Here is a 24,591-nt window from a genome sequence, read left to right as displayed (position 1 = left end):
CCAGACCTGACGACTCCATAACATTGTGACCCCATCAACATGACTTTGTCTTGAAGGACCTTTGGGTTTATTGTTGGTTTATCGTTGGTGGAGATTGCTCTCGATATGTTGGTCCGATGGTCTTCTGATTGTCTATGATGGACATTACTCCATAGAGCAGGTAGGTGATGAATCTCTACTGACTCCGTCCATAGACTTCGCTCTTGTGATGATATCAATCCAAAGCCTTATGTCTGCAACCTTCATATAACATTACTGAGTCCATGATATCTAATAGAAGAGAAATTGGGAGCTGGATGTCCATTAACTCTTAAGGATGGGGCCTAACATGTTACCTGTGACCACATGTGGGCAGTATATTGGCTTAGTAGGTATCAATGTGTCCTTATAGCTCTGCCATCCTGGGTTTCAATCCAACAAAGGTCAACATTCACCTGCCATTTTTATGATCTCCGTGTTTAGTTAGAACAAGAACTTAACCCATGAACACGCACGTTGCATCAATGTCAGATGTAAGCACCTCTGCCCGAGCCCCAACCTTTAGTACCCTAGACTCATCTCCAAAACCAACCCTGTGGTCTGTTCTCTGGTTGACCAGACCTAGTGACCTTGCTCCAACTGGTTGTGGTGGTACCTTGAATAATGTCAGCATAGTAGTTGTAGTTTAGATGCTGTGAGTAGGACACTTCACACCATTTGTGGTCCTGAACTATGTACAACACTAACAGGCCCAAGAACCATTAAGTCATGTCAGGGCACATGCATGTCATTCCTGGTATCATAGACATGGGGAGTCAGGAGCTTCACTAAAGAGTCCCATGTGGTTTCCCTGACTGTAGAGAGAAGGACCCAGGACCTGAAGCCAACAGGACACCAACCATAACCAAAGACCATGGCCTATTCTCTCCATTATACATTAGTGGAGAGAGTATAACAGCCATCACAGCCTTCTGTCTTGGTAAATTCAGTTCGCGCCTCCTCGCGGTGATCACATTACAAGGGAGGAACTGGAGTTTTTGGAGTTAACAGCAAAATAAGATATAGACATGTGTCCTCCATTCCATGTCCTCTGGTGGTGTCCACATATGTCTATACACCATTACTGTACTACTAAACATACAGGTTAGAGATAACTCGTATCCTAAACCTTGAAAAAGAGGGTGACCTATAAAATGAGGGCTCAGTTGAGGTTACGTGATAGATTCCTCAGCCGGCCTCCATGTTTTCTTCCATTTTGAATAAAACCTATGACTGATATCAATATATTATAGAAATTCCCTTTCTTTGTTACATCTTCCTTCAGCTACACAAGCCTTGTCTGATTCCCGGCCTACCATGTACACTTGGTCCATCTAGGACGACCATTCCGACTTCATGAGGAGATTCCTTCAGGTTCTTCTTCTTCTATCTTCACTGAGTGAAGAACAATCCCAACCTAGCTGCGTCCTCCGAGGTTGGACAATGGATTCCTTCCTTCAGGATGGAGATATTCTTCTCGGAGGAGTTTTTGTTGTCCACTCCGGCTTTAATTTCCAACCCCCAAGTTTTCAGGAGATACCAAAACCAGTATCATGCACTGGGTAAGTACTGGGTCATCTTATCTTCTTATAAGCCTTCCAGATGGACTGTTTGGTCTTATAGGCCACTAGAAAGCACATAAGCCAAAGTGAAACTCTTGGACATGGGACCTGGTCATTTCCTGATTCATATCCTGATCTCATTTTGGTCCTCCAGGTTTCATGTCCGTTATTACCGGGATGGTCTAGGCCTCATGTTTGCAATAAATGAAGTTAATGCAATTCCAGACCTCCTGCCTAATGTCACCTTGGGCTTCAGCCTTGTTGACTCGTGTATGTCTGAACAGCGAGCAGTCGGAGGGGTCATGTCCCTGATGTCTGGAGGTTCTCACCCTGTTCCAGGATACAATTGTCACCTCCAACCTGTCACAGCTGGGATAATAGGGGAGCTTGTATCTGCTTTGTCTCTTCCGATAGCTCGGATCCTTGGTGTCCTTCATTACCCCCAGGTAACATGCGTATTCAGTCATCTCACATATCACAACGCGTTGTTTTGCTGGAAACTGATAATATGTCTTTTCTAGATCAGCCACGGAGCAACCCTGTCCAGCCTCAGTAATAAGATCAACTTCCCATCTTTCTTCCGCACAGTACCTAGTAACATGTTTCAGAACGTTGCTCTGACCCAGCTTACTGGCCAGTTTGGTTGGACATGGGTGGGAATGCTGGTTGTGGACAATGATGTGGGACAACAGGGTGGACAAGCTATCCAAGCTGGCCTAGAAAGAAGTGGAGTTTGTATAGACTTCCTGGAGAAAATCCACCTGAGTTATTCCAAGAGCCAGATATTGCGAGTGGTGGAAGTCATCAAGAAAAGTTCAGTCAATGTGATCATTATGCACAGTCCTGAGGTCCACACTAAGGTTCTCCTAGATGCTTTGTTTGATGAGGGCGTCACCGGGAAGATATTCCTGTCTTCCGCTTCCTTTGGACTCACTCCAGGCCTTTTTTCTAAAAAAGCTTGGAAGGTCTTAAATGGTACAATTGGGTTGATTCCCAATACCGGAGCCATGCCCGGTTTCCAGAGCTTTCTTCTCAACCTGCGTCCATTCGGTTCTTCCTCATACCCATTCATTAAACTTTTATGGGAGAAGGCATTCAACTGCAAGTGGTCTGATGGGGAGAAGAGTCATCCAACCTCAGTTGTCCTTGATGTAAATGAGACAGTATTCTGTTCCGGGGAGGAGAGGTTTGGAGAAAACATCTCAACATTATTTGAGACCAATGACCTAAGTTATACCTACCATGCTTACTTAGCGGTCTACGCCTATGCTCATGCGTTACACTGGCTTCTTGGGTGCCATGATGGAATCTGTGATGGAATTAGTGAAGTGGAACCCTGGAAGGTACGAGGTCAATCTTATAGTACATGCTATGGAGTTAGATGACATCAGACACTGCAGTCCCCGGATGGGACACGTTATCTGATGTTCCATGTTGTGTTGGTTGTGCTCATAGATTGGTGTCCTGTGTGGCTCCAGTCATCTGGATGAGGGATAGGAGGACACTTCAAGGTGGACATTTTGTTTATGAAGTTTTGATGTAAATTGGAATAGGGAGATGGGCAATAGCTGGGCGTGGAGTCAAATTTGGAAGGATGGCTTCTTAGGAATGGGTGAGATGGATTTGTGTTTAACTAAAGAGACGATACCAATGGTTAGTGAAAGGTTAAAAATACAGGGTCAGACTGTGATAGGATTGGGTCAAGTGAAGGTAGAAGGCCCATAATGGTTGTAACCTTACTCAAATTGTGTGTTGGTGAATAATTCCCCCCCCCCCCCCCCAAACTTCTCCCAGGTTTGCTCCAGATGGTTTATGCGGCTTATTCTCAATCGTTACTTGACTGGTTATTGGTAGAAGAGTCAGCCAATGGTCAGACTGGTGTAAGGACTTGTTTCCGAGCACTCGGCCATGTCTAGGACATCCAGTATGAGCATGTTCTGGATTTTATGTCATCCTATATATATTCTGCAGGTGCTTCACTACCTCAAGAAAACAAGTTTCCGGACCAAGTCAGGGGAGACGATGACATTTAATGCTGACGGGGATCTCCCAGCTTCTTATGACATCATCAATGTGCAGGTCCTTCAGGACACCTTTAATCTGGTGAAAGTGGGAAATATTGACCCAGAGGCAATAGGAGGAGGCAAAATCACACTGAATATCAGCTCCGTTCTCTGGAATGAGAGGTTTTCACATGTAAGTATGATGAACTTACAACCAAACCATCATTACCCTTTCTGTACCTGGACTACATACAGTCCTATGAAAAAGTTTGGGCACCCCTATTAATCTTAATCATTTTTAGTTCTAAATATTTTGGTATTTGCAACAGCCATTTCAGTTTGATATATCTAATAACTGATGGACACAGTAATATTTCAGGATTGAAATGAGGTTTATTGTACTAACAGAAAATGCGCAATATGCATTAAACCAAAATTTGACCGGTGCAAAAGTATGGGCACCTCAACAGAAAAGTGACATTAATATTTAGTAGATCCTCCTTTTGCAAAGATAACAGCCTCTAGTCGCTTCCTGTAGCTTTTAATCAGTTCCTGGATCCTGGATAAAGGTATTTTGGACAAACAATTCAAGTTCAGTTAAGTTAGATGGTGGCCGAGCATGGACAGCCCGCTTCCAATCATCCCACAGATGTTCAATGATATTCAGGTCTGGGGACTGGGATGGCCATTCCAGAACATTGTAATTGTTCCTCTGCATGAATGCCTGAGGATTTGGAGCGGTGTTTTGGATCATTGTCTTGCTGAAATCTCCATCCCCGGCATAACTTCAACTTCGTCACTGATTCTTGAACATTATTCTCAAGAATCTGCTGATACTGAGTGGAATCCATGCGACTCTCAACTTTAACAAGATTCCCGACGCCGGCATTGGCCACACAGCCCCAAAGCATGATGGAACCTCCACCAAATTTTACAGTGGGTAGCATGTGTTTTTCTTGGAATGCTGTTTCTTTTTGGACGCCATGCATAACGCCTTTTTTTATAACCAAACAACTCAATTTTTGTTTCCAAAATGAAGCTGCCTTGTCCAAATGTGCTTTTTCATACCTCAGGCAACTCTATTTGTGGCGTACGTGCAGAAACGGCTTCTTTCTCATCACTCTCCCATACAGCTTCTATTTGTGCAAAGTGCGCTGTATAGTTGACCGATGCACAGTGACACCATCTGCAGCAAGATGATGCTGCAGCTCTTTGGAGGTGGTCTGTGGATTGTCCTTGACTGTTCTCACCATTCTTCTTCTCTGCCTTTCTGATATTTTTCTTGGCCTGCCACTTCTGGGCTTAACAAGAACTGTCCCTGTGCTCTTCCATTTCCTTACTATGTTCCTCACAGTGGAAACTGACAGGTTAAATCTCTGAGACAACGTTTTGTATCCTTCCCCTGAACAACTATGTTGAACAATCTTTGTTTTCAGATCATTTGAGAGTTGTTTTGAGTAGCCCATGATGCCGCTCTTCAGAGGAGATTCAAATAGGAGATCAACTTGCAATTGGCCACCTTAAATACCTTTTCTCATGATTGGATACACCTGGCTATGAAGTTCAAAGCTCACTGAGGTTACAAAACCAATTTTGTGCTTCAGTAAGTCAGTAAAAAGTAGTTAGGGGAATTCAAATCAATAAAATGATAAGGGTGCCCATACTTTTGCACCGGTCAAATTTTGGTTTATTGCATATTGCACATTTTCTGTTAGTACAATAAACCTCATTTCAATCCTGAAATATTACTGTGTCCATCAGTTATTAGATATATCAAACTGAAATGGCTGCTGCAAACACCAAAATATTTAGAACAAAAAATGATTAAGATTAATAGGGGTGCCCAAACTTTTTCATAGGACTGTATGTATAGTACTATGGTGCACAGGAGTATTATTGGACATGCAGGTGCAGTGCGTCCAATACTTTTACTGTTTGGAGTCGCTGTCATCGCTGTGTTTTGTTTACTCACCTCCATTCAGCCTTTTCCAAAGATATAGGCCCTGTTAGTAGTCATACACATTAGGATCTACTAGCCAAGTTGGCCATAAAACATTCAACACATAGAGACCCCGCCCCCAGAGATACTACACGGTTACCACCCAGTTGACTAATAGACTAGTAGAGTCTAACAGGGCTTCTACCTTTGGAATGACTGACCAGATTTGGATAAACACAACACCAGGACGCTCAGGGTGACAACACCTAACAGATGATGGAGGTCATTGGGCTTTCAGATTTCGTAACCAGCTATCTTTAAGGTAAAGTCCAGAAGTTTGTAGATAAAAATGATTCCATGAGACTAAATGCACTTGATGGTGATTGTAGAGTCCCGTGAGAAATGCCACAGATGGAGACAATATCTATCCATGCTTTACATAGACCCATACACGTCAATGAAAGAGCTTGGTCCTCAAAGACAGACGGGAATACCACCTACCCTGAGATTTGTGGTACAAGGTCATAGACATGAATAAGTCAGTTTGCTATATATTGAAGAACAGATAGCACACTGGTGAAGACTACGGTCATGTGCACACAACATCGGAAAACAAGGGCTAGCAGGTCTTTGTATATAACTTGTTTCTTGGTGGATATCTTTGTAAAGCTGAGATAGATTTTCTACCCAATGCTGGACTTGACCTTATGGTCTTTAGATGTGAATATCAGCCATTGGGACAGACTATATCCAGCCTATAACCAAACAGACAGGTACCAGAAATATCAGAGCGCAACGATTCAGCCCAGACCATCACGTACATCTGCCATGTCTACAGAAGAACCAACAGTAAGGCCTCCTTCACAACATAAAACCCCCAGCACTCAGAGCAGTCTATAAGTCCTACTGTACAAGACTGCTACAAGGGAAGTATCTCTGTAACGTGGGCCATAGACATTGTCGTGGGTGTGATTCTCAGAGAATGATGTCACCTGCTTCTTCTCCAAGCTGGGAGCATCTTCACAATGACTCACTCTAATCTTCAAGCAACACCGCACCTTACTAATGACACATGATTGACAGCTCAAGACGGTCAGGAGAGAGGAGGCGGAAATCAGGCACTGCTAGGATCTCCCACCACATCTATTATACAAGAGCGACTTCTGACTGATACAGACACAGAAACATAGTATCACTAGTTATATTGTCACTTTTACTCCCCCCCACTCTTGGAAGGAGAGGGAGTGCAGGGAGGACGAGGTTGATTTTAAGATGAGAGGAAGATATTATTATGTTTCCTAATTGACATCCTTGCCTTTATTATAAACATGTCAGATACACCACAAATACATGGCAATGGATAGAGACGAACATGCTGGGTTCCTTACAAATTTTCCAAAACTCTGGTTCTGAGGTGCAGGACATAACAAACAGTCATATCCTCCTTACTTCAGCTCTCCTGACCTTTCTGTTTCTAGGTTCCAAGTTCTTCTTGCAGTATCAAGTGCCATGTTGGGCACCGGAAGGTCCCACGACAAGGACAGCCCATCTGCTGCTATGACTGTCTCCCCTGTTCTGTGGGCGAGGTGGCCAATGTCACGGGTAAGATCCTCCACTAGGCTATACATGAGTGCACCTTGTTTGAAGGAACAATAGAATAAATTCAGACATAACTGAATCATTGTAGGGTGTCCTCCTGTAGATGACCCTGCTTGACTAGATCCTGACCTCAACCAATAATACAATTGCTATTACTCATATGACGTCCAAGCAGCCATCTCAGAACTGGATCCTTGGATGTTAATAATCAAAGATGTGGCTTTAACTTTATCTTCTTTGGTTTTAGATGCCAGTGAGTGTCATAAGTGTCCTCCTGACCAGTGGTCCGGTGAGAAGAAAGACCAATGCATCCCAAAAGTGATAGAATTTCTTTCATATGATGAACCATTGGGGATTATGTTGGCCGTGATGGTTGCCTTCTTCTCAGTTTTTACTATCTGCATCTTAATAATATTTGCTAAAAACCAGGAAACACCAATCATCAAAGCCACCAACCGGGAGCTCAGTTACATCTTGTTGGTTTCTCTCATTCTCTGTTTCCTCTGTTGCTTGATCTTCATAGGTCAACCATCTAAGGTTACTTGCCTCCTGAGACAAACCTTCTTCAGTGTGGTCTTCTCCATCAGCATCTCCTCAGTCCTGGCTAAGACCATCATGGTTATCCTAGCATTTAATGCCACCAGACTTAACAGTCCTCTGAGGAGATGGTTAGGACCAACAATCCCACGTCATGTTGTAGGACTTTGCTCCGGGCTGCAGATTGTAATTTGCTCTGTTTGGCTTCACATGTCTCCACCTATGCCAGGTATGAACACTGAGGTAGAAAGCCATAAGATCATATTGGAGTGTGATGAAGGACAAAAGTTTTTCTTCTACATGACTTTGGGGTTCATGGGTTTCTTGGCCGTGATCAGTTTCTTTGTAGCCTTTCTGGCAAGGAACCTTCCAGGAACCTTCAATGAAGCCAAACTGATCACCTTCAGCATGCTGGTCTTCTGCTGTGTCTGGATCTCATTCATCCCGGCCTATCTCAGTACCAATGGTAAATATACTGTAGCCGTGCAGGTATTCGCCATCTTGGGCTCCAGCGCTGGACTCCTAAGCTGCATCTTCTTCCCCAAATGTTACATCATACTTCTGAGACCGGAGAGGAATAATCGAGACGTGTTAGTCAACAGTAAAAGAAATAAGTTATTTGAGTAAAGACTTCATGAACTTGTTGGTAACTAAATCTAGATGTAAGAAGACGTAGATCATAATAAAAATACACAAAAAGATCACGCTGTAGGAACATTCATGGTGGAGGTGACCAACGTCTGCTGCCAACCAACGTATATAAAGTCTTACTTTGGATCTCTGATGCTAGACTAGATAACGCAACATTCGCACTGTATACACTTGGGTCATCTTTAGAATCTTTTGTCTCTTACACTCCTCTTGGTGGAAAAGGTTGTTGTCCCAGAATTTTTTGTGTGCAACTTATTGTATGTCAAGAAGGTCTAAACCAATAAATGGGGCTCAGGACACGTGTGCAGGGCTATATTAACTCCCAGTGCATTCGTGTTGCTGGATTATTCCTGGGTCCATGATATGTGGTATTAGTTTCTCTAGAATGAATCCATCAGCAACAAATGTCTCTTAATCCATATTACATACTAATGAAAGATTATGACTGATAATCTGTTTTCCCTTAGCCCAAACAGCAGCACAACTGGGGTATTTCTGCCCCTATGAGCTGTTAGGACAGGTGGAACTTTTAATTACCTAACAGCTTTGACCCCTATAAGAGGTCGGAAGACCAACTCCCTCTTGTGTTAGTAGCAAGTAATATACCTAAGTACAAGTTTATGAACATAAACAGAATAGCACAACAGTACAAAGCATAGGGAGGGAGTCTTGTGCTGCTGTTTGGGCTAAGGGAAAACAGATTATCATTCATAATCTTTCATTCCCCCTACGCCCAACAGCAGCACAACTGGGGATTTAGCAAGTATTGCTTTTACCCTAGGGCGGATCATCCTGGCAGGCCGACGTCAAAACAGAGTGTCCAAATGTTGCCGCATTCGTCGACCGCCAATCCAACCTGTAATGTTTGGCAAAAGTTAGATGCGAACTCCAGGAAGCAGCGGCACATATCTGCTCTAAGGAAAGAGAACGTCTTTCAGCCCAAGATGTTGCCACTGCTCGGGTGGCGTGGGCACGGACAAAGTCTGGTACGGGAAGGTCTTGGGATCTTGACAAGGTTGGTTTTGATGCTTTGGCCTCCCTATTATGGCCAAACACGTTTAAAAGTAAATTTTCCGATTTCTGGAAAGGCGCAGTGCACTCCAGGTAAATCCGTAAAGCTCTTACCAAGTCCAACTTGTGAATCTTCTCCTCCCACTCAGAGTTGGGGGAGGGAAAAAAGGCTGGTAAAACAATCGCTTGGTTAATATTCTGAAGGGTAGGTATCTTTGGCAAGAATCCTGGGATGAACCTCAGCTGTACCCTGTCTGGGAAGAAGGTTATAAAGGGTTCGGAGGCCGCTAAGGCCTGTAGCTCGCCAACTCTCTTGGCGGAGGTTATTGCCAGCAAGAAGGTCACCTTGTATGACAGGTACTTCCAGTCCACTTCAGATAGGGGTTCAAAGGGTGATGAACAGAGTCCTTGAAGCACTGCAGCTAGGTCTAAGGTTGGAACTGGCAACTGTACCTGGGGACGAAGTCTTGTTGCCCCTCTTAGAAATTGCTTGATTAGAGGGTCTAGTGATAATCTGGTCTCCAGGAGAGTGGACAGAGCTGATACCTGAACTATCAGGGTAGCGGGTGCTAACCCTCTCTCAAGGCCGTCTTGCAGGAACTCCAAGACTGAATCTCTCTTGAGGTCGCGCTGGTTACTTATACACCAGCTCTGGAAAGTCCGGGCGACCCTCTGATAGCTCTGGTTAGTTGATTCCGCTCTAGAATGTGCCAGGGTCCTTAGTACCCCTTGGGACAATCCTCTACCGCCACGTATGGGCTGGTTAACCTCCAGGCAGTGAGGTTGAATTTGTCTAGGCCTTGACAAGGCCGTCCGCTTAGGGTTACCAGATTTTGCACTGGTGGAAGCCTCCAGTAGGTTTCCTGGCTCATAAGAATGAGGTCGGTGAACCATGCCCTTTTTGGCCAGAACGGCATGATTACTATTGCCGAGGTCTGGTCCTGCCTGAGTTTTGCCAATACCTTCGGAATCATCGAAATGGGAGGGAAAACATATGCCAGTTTGAACCTCCAAGGTACTGACAGGGCATCCACTGCCAAAGGGTTGTCCTCCTGGTACAGGGAGCAAAACCTTTCTACTTTGGCGTTGTATTGGGTGGCCATCAGATCCCCCTCGGGGAGACCCCACATCTCGGTGAGATGGTGAAAGGTACCTGGGTGTAGGGACCACTCGCCTGAGGTCGCCAACCCTCTGCTGAGTTGGTCCGCTAGGATGTTCAGACACCCTCGGATATGAACCGCTGACAACTGGGAAAGATTCTGTTCCGCCCAGGCGAAGATCAAGTTGGTGAGTTGGTGACTTGAAGGAGGGATGGGGACCTGGTTCCCCCTTGCTTGTTGATGTAATGGACTGCCGTCAGGTTGTCCATCCGAATCTTGACTGCTTTCCCCCGCAGGAGGGGAGCAAACGTCAGAAGTGCCCGGTGAACTGCCATAAGCTCTCGCCAGTTGGATGAGCGCGTTCTCTCGAGGTGGTTCCAGGTACCCTGTACTGGGGTCTCCCCCAGATGAGCTCCCCATCCTGTGAGGGAGGCATCTGTAGTCAACAGGGTCCAGGTAAACCTGGCCGAAGACTGGACCACCAGGTTAGCGATCGCCTGGTGCTGATGGTTAACTGGATAGGCTTTTGTAGTCCCGAAGGACTGTGATTCCAGACTCTCAAGATCTCGTTCTGCAGAGGGCGCATGTGCCACAGGGCCCAGGGGACTGCTTCTATGCTGGCGGACATCAATCCTAGGACCTTCATGGCCGTCCTGATGGAGACTTTCCTGGTGACGGAAAAATGATGAACCGCGCGAGCAATCTTCACTTTGCGAGACATAAGCAGAGAGATCGTCATAGTGAGAGAGTCTATAATGAACCCTAGAAACTGGATTCGTGTGGATGGAATCACAACTGACTTTGGCCAGTTTATCAGCCAGCCCAGCTGGCTTAACAAAGCTACTACGGTCTGAACCTGCAAAATAAGGACCTCTTTTGACTGGGCCTTGAGGAGCCAGTCGTCCAGATATGGGACTATGAAGATTCCTTGTAGGCGCAGGGCGGCAGCGACCAGAGCTATTACCTTTGTGAAGGTATGTGGGGCTGAAGATATGCCAAATGGGAGGGCGGAGAATTGGAGGTGCCGCAGCCCTCCGTCCAGATCTATGACTATTCTCAGGAATTTCCTGTGCGCTGGAAAAATAGGAACATGGAGATATGCGTCTCTTAGGTCCAGGGTAACAAAGTGGTCTCCGGGCTGTAGAAAGGGTAACACTGACTTGATGGTGTCCATGCGGAATTGTACTTTGCGGATGAATTGGTTCAGGTATCTCAGATCGATGATCATCCGCCATCCGCCTGATGTCTTGGGAACCAAGAAGACCGGAGAGTAGACGCCCTGGCCCTGTTCTCTCAGGGGGACGGGCTCTAGGGCTGCCTTGGTTATATATTCCTGGATAGATTTTTCCAGATGAAGTTGTTTGATGCCCTGAAGGGGGCGAGTTGTTGTAAACCGGTCTACAGGAGATGAGTTGAACTTGATCCTGTAGCCGTCCTGGATAGTCTGAATGACCCACGGGTTTTGGCGCCAGGCATCTAGATAGTAAAAGAGACGTCTGCCACTTCTCCACTCCACTCCACTCCACTATCAATATCCTTGGATAGGGATGCCAGATCTGCCTTTAGGCCGGAAACCACTGCACTGGCTGCCACGGCTACTGAGGCATGGGAGGCGGCAGTGGAGTAGGTCTGTCTTAGGGACCCTTCTCTGCGATCCAGGGGGTCCTGTAACCCTGAACCGTCCTCGGCAGGAAGTCAGGTTCGTCGGGACAGCTTCGCTACCGACATATCCACCTTCGGTGGAGAACTCCAGGCCCCCAGCTGGGAATCAGACACAGGAAACAGCGCCTTAAAGCGAGCCGATGGAATAAAAGGCTTCTCTGGCAGTCTCCATTCCCCCTCTATAATGCGGATCAGGTCCGGATTAGCTTTAAAAGCCTTAGGCTTGTAGCTGGGGCCTTCGCCCGCCTCGCGGTCCTTAGATCTGACGGACCTAAGGAGCCTCCCCATTCTGTCCAGGGGGAAGATCTCCTTCTCCTTTTCTTCCGCGTCTTCATCCGAAGACTCTACCTCTCCAATGTGAAGCCTTTCTAGGGGCGGGAGAGAAGGCTCGACTACCTCCAGCTGTGGTCTTTTGGCCAGTTGGTGAAGAGCACTATCCACTTTGGACATGGATTGGGACACAAAATCCTTCACCCACGAGACTACCTCCCTGATGGAGGTAGCATCAGAAGGGGGCTCCCTACAGCCCCGACAAAACCTGTACTCACAGGAATCAGGGAGTGGCACTCTACACTTGGTACAAGCCAAATGCCTTCTTTTGGAAGATCTCTTCCGCAGTGGGGTGGAAGAAGATGAGGAAGACATTCTGGAAGAAAAGAAGGGGGGGAGGGGGAGACAAATAGAAAATGCGAAGCTGAGGCAGCAATCCTTAAACAAAACAACCCCCAGCTCCCCTCCACCTCCACCAAACCTTCTCACTGTATGAAGCAGGTGCAATACCAATGGAGAATCTCTTGAGCAGCAGCTCCAGAAGGGTATGCCTGTAACCGGAGCGACAGGACACTCTGGTGGAGGGGAGGTTTTTATAGGGAGCTCAGGGGGAGGAGCCGACCCCAGCACCTTGCTGCCACCTTCTTCCCTAGGTCCCTCCCTCCCCCCTCGCTTTAGAAAGGGAGGGGGGGGGTATTGGAGGGACCCTCCATGCCACTCACTCTTTCCTCTTCCTCTTTTTTTTTTTCCTCTTGTGGCGCATCCACGCCATTGCGCGGTCTGTGCATGCGTGGGTACCCTGAGCGGTCCTTCGCACGGCCAGAACCTCTGGACCGGCACAAAGGTTCCTGGCAGAAAGGTTCCTCCTCCCGATACTAGGCGGCGCGGCTCTGTGACATAGGCGCTGCCCGACCTGCTTGCTCCCTGGAACCAGAGGGAGGCCCCGACAGCAGCAGCAGCATCAGCGGGAGACATGGGAGGACCCTCACCACACCCAGGAGCGTGAAAGGTAAATGAGTAAGGGGGGGAGAGGGAATCCCTATAAGCGGTCAGAACACCTCTCCCCCAACCACCTGTCCTGTCCCACCACTTATAAAATACTCAATCTTCGTATCCCCTCCCACATTCCCTGGCGCGTTTTTTGCACCTATAACTGCACAGGGGAGGTGGGACAGGAGCTACGACAACGGAGGCAGTGAAAAAAAATCAGTAAAAGGAATTGGCGGCCGAAATCAGGTGACCTCCAATTTATACGAACAGTGGATTTAATATCCGGGTCATATGAGACTGAACTATGTGACTGTGAGACAGGGACAGATGTACAGGCAGGTTAGCTAGGGATTACCTTTATTTAGGGAGGAATGTCACTCACCCAGCTCTTTGGGGCTCTATCTGGTCGGGATCCCTGTCAGCTTGCGATATGCCGGAGCTGACTTTTTCACATAGGAATGCATTGACCAGCGTTGATTGGCCGAATGCCATACAGAGTACAGCATTTGGCCAATCAACACTGGTTCTGCCAGAGGAGGCGGAGTCTAATATCGGTCCACAACAGTTTCCATTGTGGTCCGATCTCAGATGTAGAAGAGCTGACACAGCTTTGCTACATGGAGAAGCAGCAGAGCTCAGCACACACAGAGATGCAGCAGAACTGAGTGTGCAGCAGGGTTCAACGCACACTCAGCTCTGCTGCATCTGAGATGTAGCAGTGCTAAGTGTGCGTTAAACCCTGCTGCACACTCAGCTCTGCTATATCTCCGGTGTAGCAGTGATGGCTGTGCGCTCAGCTTAGCCATATAAAACTCCAGAACACCCGTTCAGACGAAGATAAGGTGGCCTATCTATACATAATAATGAAACACCATACCCAGTGATTTGCGCCGCGACACGCATTTCGCCGTACTGGCTCTCACAGGCTCACAATGGATTACAGAGATTAAATACAGACATATAATGACAGAACTTAAAGGGGCTCTATCACTAGATTTTCGTGTTTTCAGCTAAAGATAGGCCCGAATAGCCTTTAAAAAGACTGCACTAATCATTTGTACAAAGACTCCCTGTTTTACCGTGGAAATCGATATGCAAGTCAGCTTCAGGCTGCACGGTGGGAATTCCGTGCACCTCCTTGCGTCATAGTTTATTCACCACCTCCATTGTTGGCGGTTTCTATTGAAGTCACGTGCGTGCGCAGTAGCGCTCCCTCTGGCATAAAGCAATTATATTCAGGGTACAGTATATAGAGCTATTATATTCAGGGGTACAGTATACAGAGCTTTTATATTCAGGGTACAGTATATAGAGCTATTATATTCAGGGGTACAGTATATATAGCTATTATATTCAGGGTACAGTATATAGAGCTATTATATTCAGGGTACAGTATATAGAGCTATTATATTCAGGGTACAGTATATACAGCTATTATATTCAGGGTACAGTATATAGAGCTATTATATTCAGGGTACAGTATATAGCGCTATTATATTCAGGGTACAGTATATAGAGCTATTATATTCAGGGGTACAGTATATATAGCTATTATATTCAGAGTACAGTATATACAGCTATTATATTCAGAGTACAGTATATAGAGCTATTATATTCAGGGTACAGTATATAGAGCAATTATATTCAGGGGTAAAGTATATATAGCTATTATATTCAGGGTACAGTATATAGAGCTATTATATTCAGGGTACAGTATATAGAGCTATTATATTCAGGGGTACAGTATATAGAGCTATTATATTCAGGGGTACAGTATATATAGCTATTATATTCAGAGTACAGTATATAGAGCTATTATATTCAGGGTACAGTATATAGAGCTATTATATTCAGGGTACAGTATATAGAGCTATTATATTCAGGGTACAGTATATAGAGCTATTATATTCAGGGTGCAGTATATAGAGCTATTATATTCAGGGTACAGTATATAGAGCTATTATATTCAGGGTATAGTATATAGAGCTATTATATTCAGGGTGCAGTATATAGAGCTATTATATTCAGAGTACAGTATATAGAGCTATTATATTCAGAGTACAGTATATAGAGCTATTATATTCAGGGGTACAGTATATATAGCTATTATATTCAGAGTACAGTATATACAGCTATTATATTCAGGGTACAGTATATAGAGCTATTATATTCAGGGTATAGTATATAGAGCTATTATATTCAAGGTACAGTATATAGAGCTATTATATTCAGGGTACAGTATATACAGCTATTATATTCAGAGTACAGTATATAGAGCTATTATATTCAGAGTACAGTATATAGAGCTATTATATTCAGGGTGCAGTATATAGAGCTATTATATTCAGGGTACAGTATATAGAGCTATTATATTCAGGGGTACAGTATATATAGCTATTATATTCAGAGTACAGTATATACAGCTATTATATTCAGGGTACAGTATATAGAGCTATTATATTCAGGGTATAGTATATAGAGCTATTATATTCAAGGTACAGTATATAGAGCTATTATATTCAGGGTACAGTATATACAGCTATTATATTCAGAGTACAGTATATAGAGCTATTATATTCAGGGGTACAGTATATAGAGCTATTATATTCAGGGGTACAGTATATAGAGCTATTATATTCAGGGTACAGTATATATAGCTATTATATTCAGGGTACAGTATATACAGCTATTATATTCAGAGTACAGTATATAGAGCTATTATATTCAGGGGTACAGTATATAGAGCTATTATATTCAGGGGTACAGTATATATAGCTATTATATTCAGAGTACAGTATATACAGCTATTATATTCAGAGTACAGTATATAGAGCTATTATATTCAGGGTACAGTATATAGAGCAATTATATTCAGGGTACAGTATATAGAGCAATTATATTCAGGGTATAGTATATAGAGCTATTATATTCAGGGTACAGTATATAGAGCTATTATATTCAGGGTGCAGTATATAGAGCTATTATATTCAGGGAAAAGTATATAGAGCTATTATATTCAGGGTACAGTATATAGAGCTATTATATTCAGGGTACAGTATATAGAGCTATTATATTCAGGGTACAGTATATATAGCTATTATATTCAGGGTACAGTATATGGAGCTATTATATTCAGAGTACAGTATATACAGCTATTATATTCAGAGTACAGTATATAGAGCTATTATATTCAGGGTACAGTATATGGAGCTATTATGTTCAGAGTACAGTATATATAGCTATTATATTCAGAGTACAGTATATACAGCTATTATATTCAGAGTACAGTATATAGAGCTATTATATTCAGGGTACAGTATATAGAGCTATTATATTCAGGGTACAGTATATAGAGCTATTATATTCAGAGTACAGTATATAGAGCTAATATATTCAGAGTACAGTATATACAGCTATTATATTCAGAGTACAGTATATAGAGCTATTATATTCAGGGTACAGTATATACAGCTATTATATTCAGGGTACAGTATATAGAGCTATTATATTCAGGGTACAGTATATAGAGCTATTATATTCAGGGTACAGTATATAGAGCTATTATATTCAGGGTACAGTATATAGAGCTATTATATTCAGAGTACAGTATATAGAGCTATTATATTCAGGGTACAGTATATAGAGCTATTATATTCAGGGTACAGTATATCGAGCTATTATACTCAGGGTACAGTATATAGAGCTATTATATTCATGGTACAGTATATAGAGCTATTATATTCAGGGTGCAGTATATAGAGCTATTATATTCAGGGTGCAGTATATAGAGCTATTATATTCAGGGTACAGTATATAGAGCTATTATACTCAGGGTACAGTATATAGAGCTATTATATTCAGGGTACAGTATATAGAGCTATTATATTCAGGGTGCAGTATATAGAGCTATTATATTCAGAGTACAGTATATACAGCTATTATATTCAGAGTACAGTATATAGAGCTATTATATTCAGGGTACAGTATATAGAGCTATTATATTCAGGGTACAGTATATAGAGCTATTATATTCAGGGGTACAGTGTATATATAGCTATTATATTCAGGGTACAGTATATAGAGCTATTATATTCAGGGTACAGTATATAGAGCTATTATATTCAGGGTGCAGTATATAGAGCTATTATATTCAGGGTGCAGTATATAGAGCTATTATATTCAGGGTGCAGTATATAGAGCTATTATATTCAGGGTACAGTATATAGAGATATTATATTCAGGGTACAGTATATAGAGCTATTATATTTAGGGCTACAGTATATAGAGCTATTATATTCAGGGTACAGTATGTAGAGCTATTATATTCAGGGGTACAGTATATAGAGCTATTATATTCAGGGTACAGTATATAGAGCTATTATATTCAGGGTACAGTATATAGAGCTATTATATTCAGGATACAGTATATAGAGCTATTATATTCAGGGTACAGTATATAGAGCTATTATATTCAGGGTACAGTATATAGAGCTATTATATTCAGGGTACAGTATATAGAGCTATTATATTCAGGGTACAGTATATACAGCTATTATATTCAGGGTGCAGTATATAGAGCTATTATATTCAGGGTACAGTATATAGAGCTATTATATTCAGGGTACAGTATATAGAGCTATTATATTCAGGGTACAGTATATAGAGCTATTATATTTAGGGGTACAGTATATAGAGCTATTATATTCAGGGTACAGTATATAGAGCTATTATATTCAGGGTACAGTATATAGAGCTATTATATTCAGGGTACAGTATATACAGCTATTATATTCAGGGTGCAGTATATAGAGCTATTATATTCAGGGGTACAGTATATATAGCTATTATATTCAGAGTACAGTATATACAGCTATTATATTCAGAGTACAGTATATAGAGCTATTATATTCAGGGTACAGTATATAGCGCTATTATATTCAGAGTACAGTATATAGAGCTATTATATTCAGGGTGCAGTATATAGAGCTATTATATTCAGGGTACAGTATATAGAGCTATTATATTCAGGGTGCAGTATATAGAGCTATTATATTCAGGGTACAGTATATAGAGCTATTATATTCAGGGTACAGTATATAGAGCTATTATATTCAGGGGTACAGTATATATAGCTATTATATTCAGGGTACAGTATATAGAGCTATTATATTCAGGGTACAGTATATAGAGCTATTATATTCAGGGGTACAGTATATATAGCTATTATATTCAGAGTACAGTATATACAGCTATTATATTCAGGGTACAGTATATAGAGCTATTATATTCAGGGTACAGTATATAGAGCTATTATATTCAGGGTACAGTATATAGAGCTATTATATTCAGGGGTACAGTATATAGAGCTATTATATTCAGGGGTACAGTATATATAGCTATTATATTCAGAGTACAGTATATATAGCTATTATATTCAGAGTACAGTATATAGAGCTATTATATTCAGGGTATAGTATATAGAGCTATTATATTCAGGGTACAGTATATAGAGCTATTATATTCAGGATACAGTATATAGAGCTATTATATTCAGGGTGCAGTATATAGAGCTATTATATTCAGGGTACAGTATATAGAGCTATTATATTCAGAGTACAGTATATACAGCTATTATATTCAGAGTACAGTATATAGAGCTGTTATATTCAGGGTACAGTATATAGAGCTATTATTTTCAGAGTACAGTATATATAGCTATTATATTCAGAGTACAGTATATACAGCTATTATATTCAGAGTACAGTATATAGAGCTATTATATTCAGGGGTACAGTATATATAGCTATTATATTCAGGGTACAGTATATAGAGCTATTATATTCAGAGTACAGTATATAGAGCTATTATATTCAGGGTACAGTATATAGAGCTATTATATTCAGGGTACAGTATATAGAGCTATTATATTCAGGGTACAGTATATAGAGCTATTATATTCAGAGTACAGTATATAGAGCTATTATATTCAGAGTACAGTATATACAGCTATTATATTCAGAGTACAGTATATAGAGCTATTATATTCAGGGGTACAGTATATATAGCTATTATATTCAGGGTACAGTATATAGAGCTATTATATTCAGGGTACAGTATATAGAGCTATTATATTCAGGAGTACAGTATATAGAGCTATTATATTCAGGGTGCAGTATATAGAGCTATTATATTCAGGGTACAGTATATAGAGCTATTATATTCAGGGTACAGTATATAGAGCTATTATATTCAGGGTACAGTATATAGAGCTATTATATTCAGGAGTACAGTATATAGAGCTATTATATTCAGGGTGCAGTATATAGAGCTATTATATTCAGGAGTACAGTATATAGAGCTATTATATTCAGGGTACAGTATATATAGCTATTATATTCAGGGTACAGTATATAGAGCTATTATATTCAGGGTACAGTATATAGAGCTATTATATTCAGGGTACAGTATATAGAGCTATTATATTCAGGGTACAGTATATAGAGCTATTATATTCAGGGTACAGTATATAGAGCTATTATATTCAGGGTACAGTATATACAGCTATTATATTCAGGGTACAGTATATAGAGCTAATATATTCAGGGTACAGTATATAGAGCTATTATATTCAGGGTACAGTATATAGAGCTATTATATTCAGGGTACAGTATATAGAGCCATTATATTCAGGGTACAGTATATATAGCTATTATATTCAGGGTACAGTATATAGAGCTATTATATTCAGGGTACAGTATATACAGCTATTATATTCAGGGTACAGTATATAGAGCTAATATATTCAGGGTACAGTATATAGAGCTATTATATTCAGGGTACAGTATATAGAGCTATTATATTCAGGGTACAGTATATAGAGCTATTATATTCAGGGTACAGTATATAGAGCTATTATATTCAGGGTACAGTATATAGAGCTATTATATTCAGGGTACAGTATATACAGCTATTATATTCAGGGTACAGTATATAGAGCTAATATATTCAGGGTACAGTATATAGAGCTATTATATTCAGGGGTACAGTATATAGAGCTATTATATTCAGGGTACAGTATATAGAGCTCTTATATTCAGGGTACAGTATATAGAGCTATTATATTTAGGGGTACAGTATATAGAGCTATTATATTCAGGGTACAGTATATAGAGCTATTATATTCAGGGTACAGTATATAGAGCTATTATATTCAGGGTACAGTATATAGAGCTATTATATTCAGGGTACAGTATATAGAGCTATTATATTCAGGGTACAGTATATAGAGCTATTATATTCAGGGGTACGGTATATAGAGCTATTATATTCAGGGTGCAGTATATAGAGCTCTTATATTCAGGGTACAGTATATACAGCTATTATATTCAGGGTGCAGTATATAGAGCTATTATATTCAGGGTACAGTATATAGAGCTATTATATTCAGGGTACAGTATATACAGCTATTATATTCAGGGTACAGTATATAGAGCTATTATATTCAGGGTGCAGTATATAGAGCTATTATATTCAGGGTACAGTATATAGAGCTATTATATTCAGGGTACAGTATATAGAGCTAATATATTCAGGGTACAGTATATAGAGCTATTATATTCAGGGTACAGTATATAGAGCTATTATATTCAGGGTACAGTATATAGAGCTATTATATTCAGGGTACAGTATATAGAGCTATTATATTCAGGGTACAGTATATAGAGCTATTATATTCAGGGTACAGTATATAGAGCTATTATATTCAGGGTGCAGTATATAGAGCTATTATATTCAGGGTACAGTATATAGAGCTATTATATTCAGGGTACAGTATATAGAGCTATTATATTCAGGGTACAGTATATAGAGCTATTATATTCAGAGTACAGTATATAGAGCTATTATATTCAGGGTACAGTATATACAGCTATTATATTCAGGGTACAGTATATAGAGCTAATATATTCAGGGTACAGTATATAGAGCTATTATATTCAGGGTACAGTATATAGAGCTATTATATTCAGGGTACAGTATATACAGCTATTATATTCAGGGTACAGTATATAGAGCTATTATATTCAGGGTACAGTATATAGAGCTATTATATTCAGGGTACAGAATATAGAGCTAATATATTCAGGGTACAGTATATAGAGCTATTATATTCAGGGTGCAGTATATAGAGCTATTATATTCAGGGTACAGTATATAGAGCTATTATATTCAGGGTACAGTATATAGAGCTATTATATTCAGGGTACAGTATATAGAGCTATTATATTCAGGGCTACAGTATATAGAGCTATTATATTCAGGGTACAGTATATAGAGCTATTATATTCAGGGTACAGTATATAGAGCTATTATATTCAGGGTACAGTATATACAGCTATTATATTCAGGGTACAGTATATAGAGCTATTATATTCAGAGTACAGTATATAGAGCTATTATATTTAGGGCTACAGTATATAGAGCTATTATATTCAGGGTGCAGTATATAGAGCTATTATATTCAGGGTACAGTATATAGAGCTATTATATTTAGGGCTACAGTATATACAGCTATTATATTCAGGAGTACAGTATATATAGCTATTATATTCAGAGTACAGTATATAGAGCTATTATATTCAGGGTACAGTATATAGAGCTATTATATTCAGGGTTCAGTATATAGAGCTATTATATTCAGGGGTACAGTATATAGAGCTATTATATTCAGGGTACAGTATATAGAGCTATTATATTCAGGGTACAGTATATAGAGCTATTATATTCAGGGTACAGTATATACAGCTATTATATTCAGGGTACAGTATATAGAGCTATTATATTCAGAGTACAGTATATAGAGCTATTATATTTAGGGCTACAGTATATAGAGCTATTATATTAAGGGTGCAGTATATAGAGCTATTATATTCAGGGTACAGTATATAGAGCTATTATATTCAGGGTACAGTATATAGAGCTATTATATTCAGGGTACAGTATATAGAGCTATTATATTCAGGGTACAGTATATAGAGCTATTATATTCAGGGTACAGTATATAGAGCTATTATATTCAGGGTGCAGTATATAGAGCTATTATATTCAGGGTACAGTATATAGAGCGGAGACTATATACAGAGTACAGTATATAGAGCTATTATATTCAGGGTACAGTATATAGAGCTATTATATTCAGGGTACAGTATATAGAGCTATTATATTCAGGGTACAGTATATATAGCTATTATATTCAGGGTACAGTATATAGAGCTATTATATTCAGGGTACAGTATATAGAGCTAATATATTCAGGGTACAGTATATAGAGCTATTATATTCAGGGTACAGTATATAGAGCTATTATATTCAGGGTACAGTATATAGAGCTATTATATTCAGGGTACAGTATATATAGCTATTATATTCAGGGTACAGTATATAGAGCTATTATATTCAGGGTACAGTATATAGAGCTATTATATTTAGGGCTACAGTATATAGAGCTATTATATTCAGGGTACAGTATATAGAGCTATTATATTCAGGGGTACAGTATATAGAGCTATTATATTCAGGGTACAGTATATAGAGCTCTTATATTCAGGGTACAGTATATAGAGCTATTATATTTAGGGGTACAGTATATAGAGCTATTATATTCAGGGTACAGTATATAGAGCTATTATATTCAGGGTACAGTATATAGAGCTATTATATTCAGGGTACAGTATATAGAGCTATTATATTCAGGGTACAGTATATAGAGCTATTATATTCAGGGGTACAGTATATAGAGCTATTACATTCAGGGTGCAGTATATAGAGCTCTTATATTCAGGGTACAGTATATACAGCTATTATATTCAGGGTACAGTATATACAGCTATTATATTCAGGGTACAGTATATAGAGCTATTATATTCAGGGTGCAGTATATAGAGCTATTATATTCAGGGTACAGTATATAGAGCTATTATATTCAGGGTACAGTATATAGAGCTATTATATTCAAGGTGCAGTATATAGAGCTATTATATTCAGGGGTACAGTATATAGAGCTATTATATTCAGGGGTACAGTATATAGAGCTATTATATTCAGAGTACAGTATATAGAGCTATTATATTCAGGGTACAGTATATAGAGCTATTATATTCAGGGTGCAGTATATAGAGCTATTATATTCAGGGGTACAGTATATAGAGCTATTATATTCAGGGTGCAGTATATAGAGCTATTATATTCAGGGTACAGTATATAGAGCTATTATATTCAGAGTACAGTATATAGAGCTATTATATTCAGGGTACAGTATATAGAGCTATTATATTCAGGGTACAGTATATACAGCTATTATATTCAGGGTACAGTATATAGAGCTATTATATTCAGGGTACAGTATATAGAGCTATTATATTCAGGGTACAGTATATAGAGCTATTATATTCAGGGTACAGTATATAGAGCTATTATATTCAGGGTACAGTATATAGAGCTATTATATTCAGGGTACAGTATATAGAGCTATTATATTCAGGGTACAGTATATAGAGCTATTATATTCAGGGTACAGTATATAGAGCTATTATACTCAGGGTACAGTATATAGAGCTATTATACTCAGGGTACAGTATATAGAGCTATTATATTCAGGGTGCAGTATATAGAGCTATTATATTCAGAGTACAGTATATACAGCTATTATATTCAGAGTACAGTATATAGAGCTATTATATTCAGGGTACAGTATATAGAGCTATTATATTCAGGGTACAGTATATAGAGCTATTATATTCAGGGGTACAGTATATATAGCTATTATATTCAGGGTACAGTATATAGAGCTATTATATTCAGGGTACAGTATATAGAGCTATTATATTCAGGGTACAGTATATAGAGCTATTATATTCAGGAGTACAGTATATATAGCTATTATATTCAGAGTACAGTATATAGAGCTATTATATTCAGGGTACAGTATATAGAGCTATTATATTCAGGGTACAGTATATAGAGCTATTATATTCAGGGTACAGTATATAGAGCTATTATATTCAGGGTACAGTATACAGAGCTATTATATTCAGGGTGCAGTATACAGAGCTATTATATTCAGGGTACAGTATATAGAGCTATTATATTCAGGGTACAGTATATATAGCTATTATATTCAGGGTACAGTATATAGAGCTATTATATTCAGGGTACAGTATATAGAGCTATTATATTTAGGGCTACAGTATATA

The 24,591-nt window shown here is 40.2% G+C and overlaps 1 protein-coding gene across 1 annotated transcript; it reads left to right on the top strand.

Moving 5' to 3' along the window:
* The first annotated feature begins 1,452 nt into the window (after positions 1 to 1,452).
* On the top strand, positions 1,453 to 8,285 carry LOC142188559 (extracellular calcium-sensing receptor-like). Its single transcript, XM_075261857.1, has 6 exons — positions 1,453 to 1,580; positions 1,735 to 2,026; positions 2,102 to 2,923; positions 3,552 to 3,776; positions 7,001 to 7,124; positions 7,369 to 8,285. The coding sequence occupies exons 1-6, from the start codon at positions 1,462 to 1,464 to the stop codon at positions 8,283 to 8,285; spliced, it is 2,499 nt and encodes an 832-aa protein (XP_075117958.1). The 5' UTR covers positions 1,453 to 1,461.
* The last annotated feature ends 16,306 nt before the right edge of the window (positions 8,286 to 24,591 follow it).

Source organism: Leptodactylus fuscus, unplaced genomic scaffold, assembly GCF_031893055.1.
Source record: "Leptodactylus fuscus isolate aLepFus1 unplaced genomic scaffold, aLepFus1.hap2 HAP2_SCAFFOLD_513, whole genome shotgun sequence".
Classification (NCBI taxonomy): domain Eukaryota; kingdom Metazoa; phylum Chordata; class Amphibia; order Anura; family Leptodactylidae; genus Leptodactylus; species Leptodactylus fuscus.
This window is presented reverse-complemented; position numbering and strand designations above follow the sequence as displayed.

Excerpts from the sequence above, each read along its gene's own strand:
- LOC142188559 (XM_075261857.1), top strand. The coding sequence starts at position 1,462 with ATGGATTCCTTCCTTCAGGATGGAGATATTCTTCTCGGAGGAGTTTTT. Across the intron at positions 2,027-2,101 it reads GTGTCCTTCATTACCCCCAG|ATCAGCCACGGAGCAACCCT; the intron begins GTAACATGCGTA and ends TGTCTTTTCTAG. Across the intron at positions 3,777-7,000 it reads GGAATGAGAGGTTTTCACAT|GTTCCAAGTTCTTCTTGCAG; the intron begins GTAAGTATGATG and ends TTCTGTTTCTAG.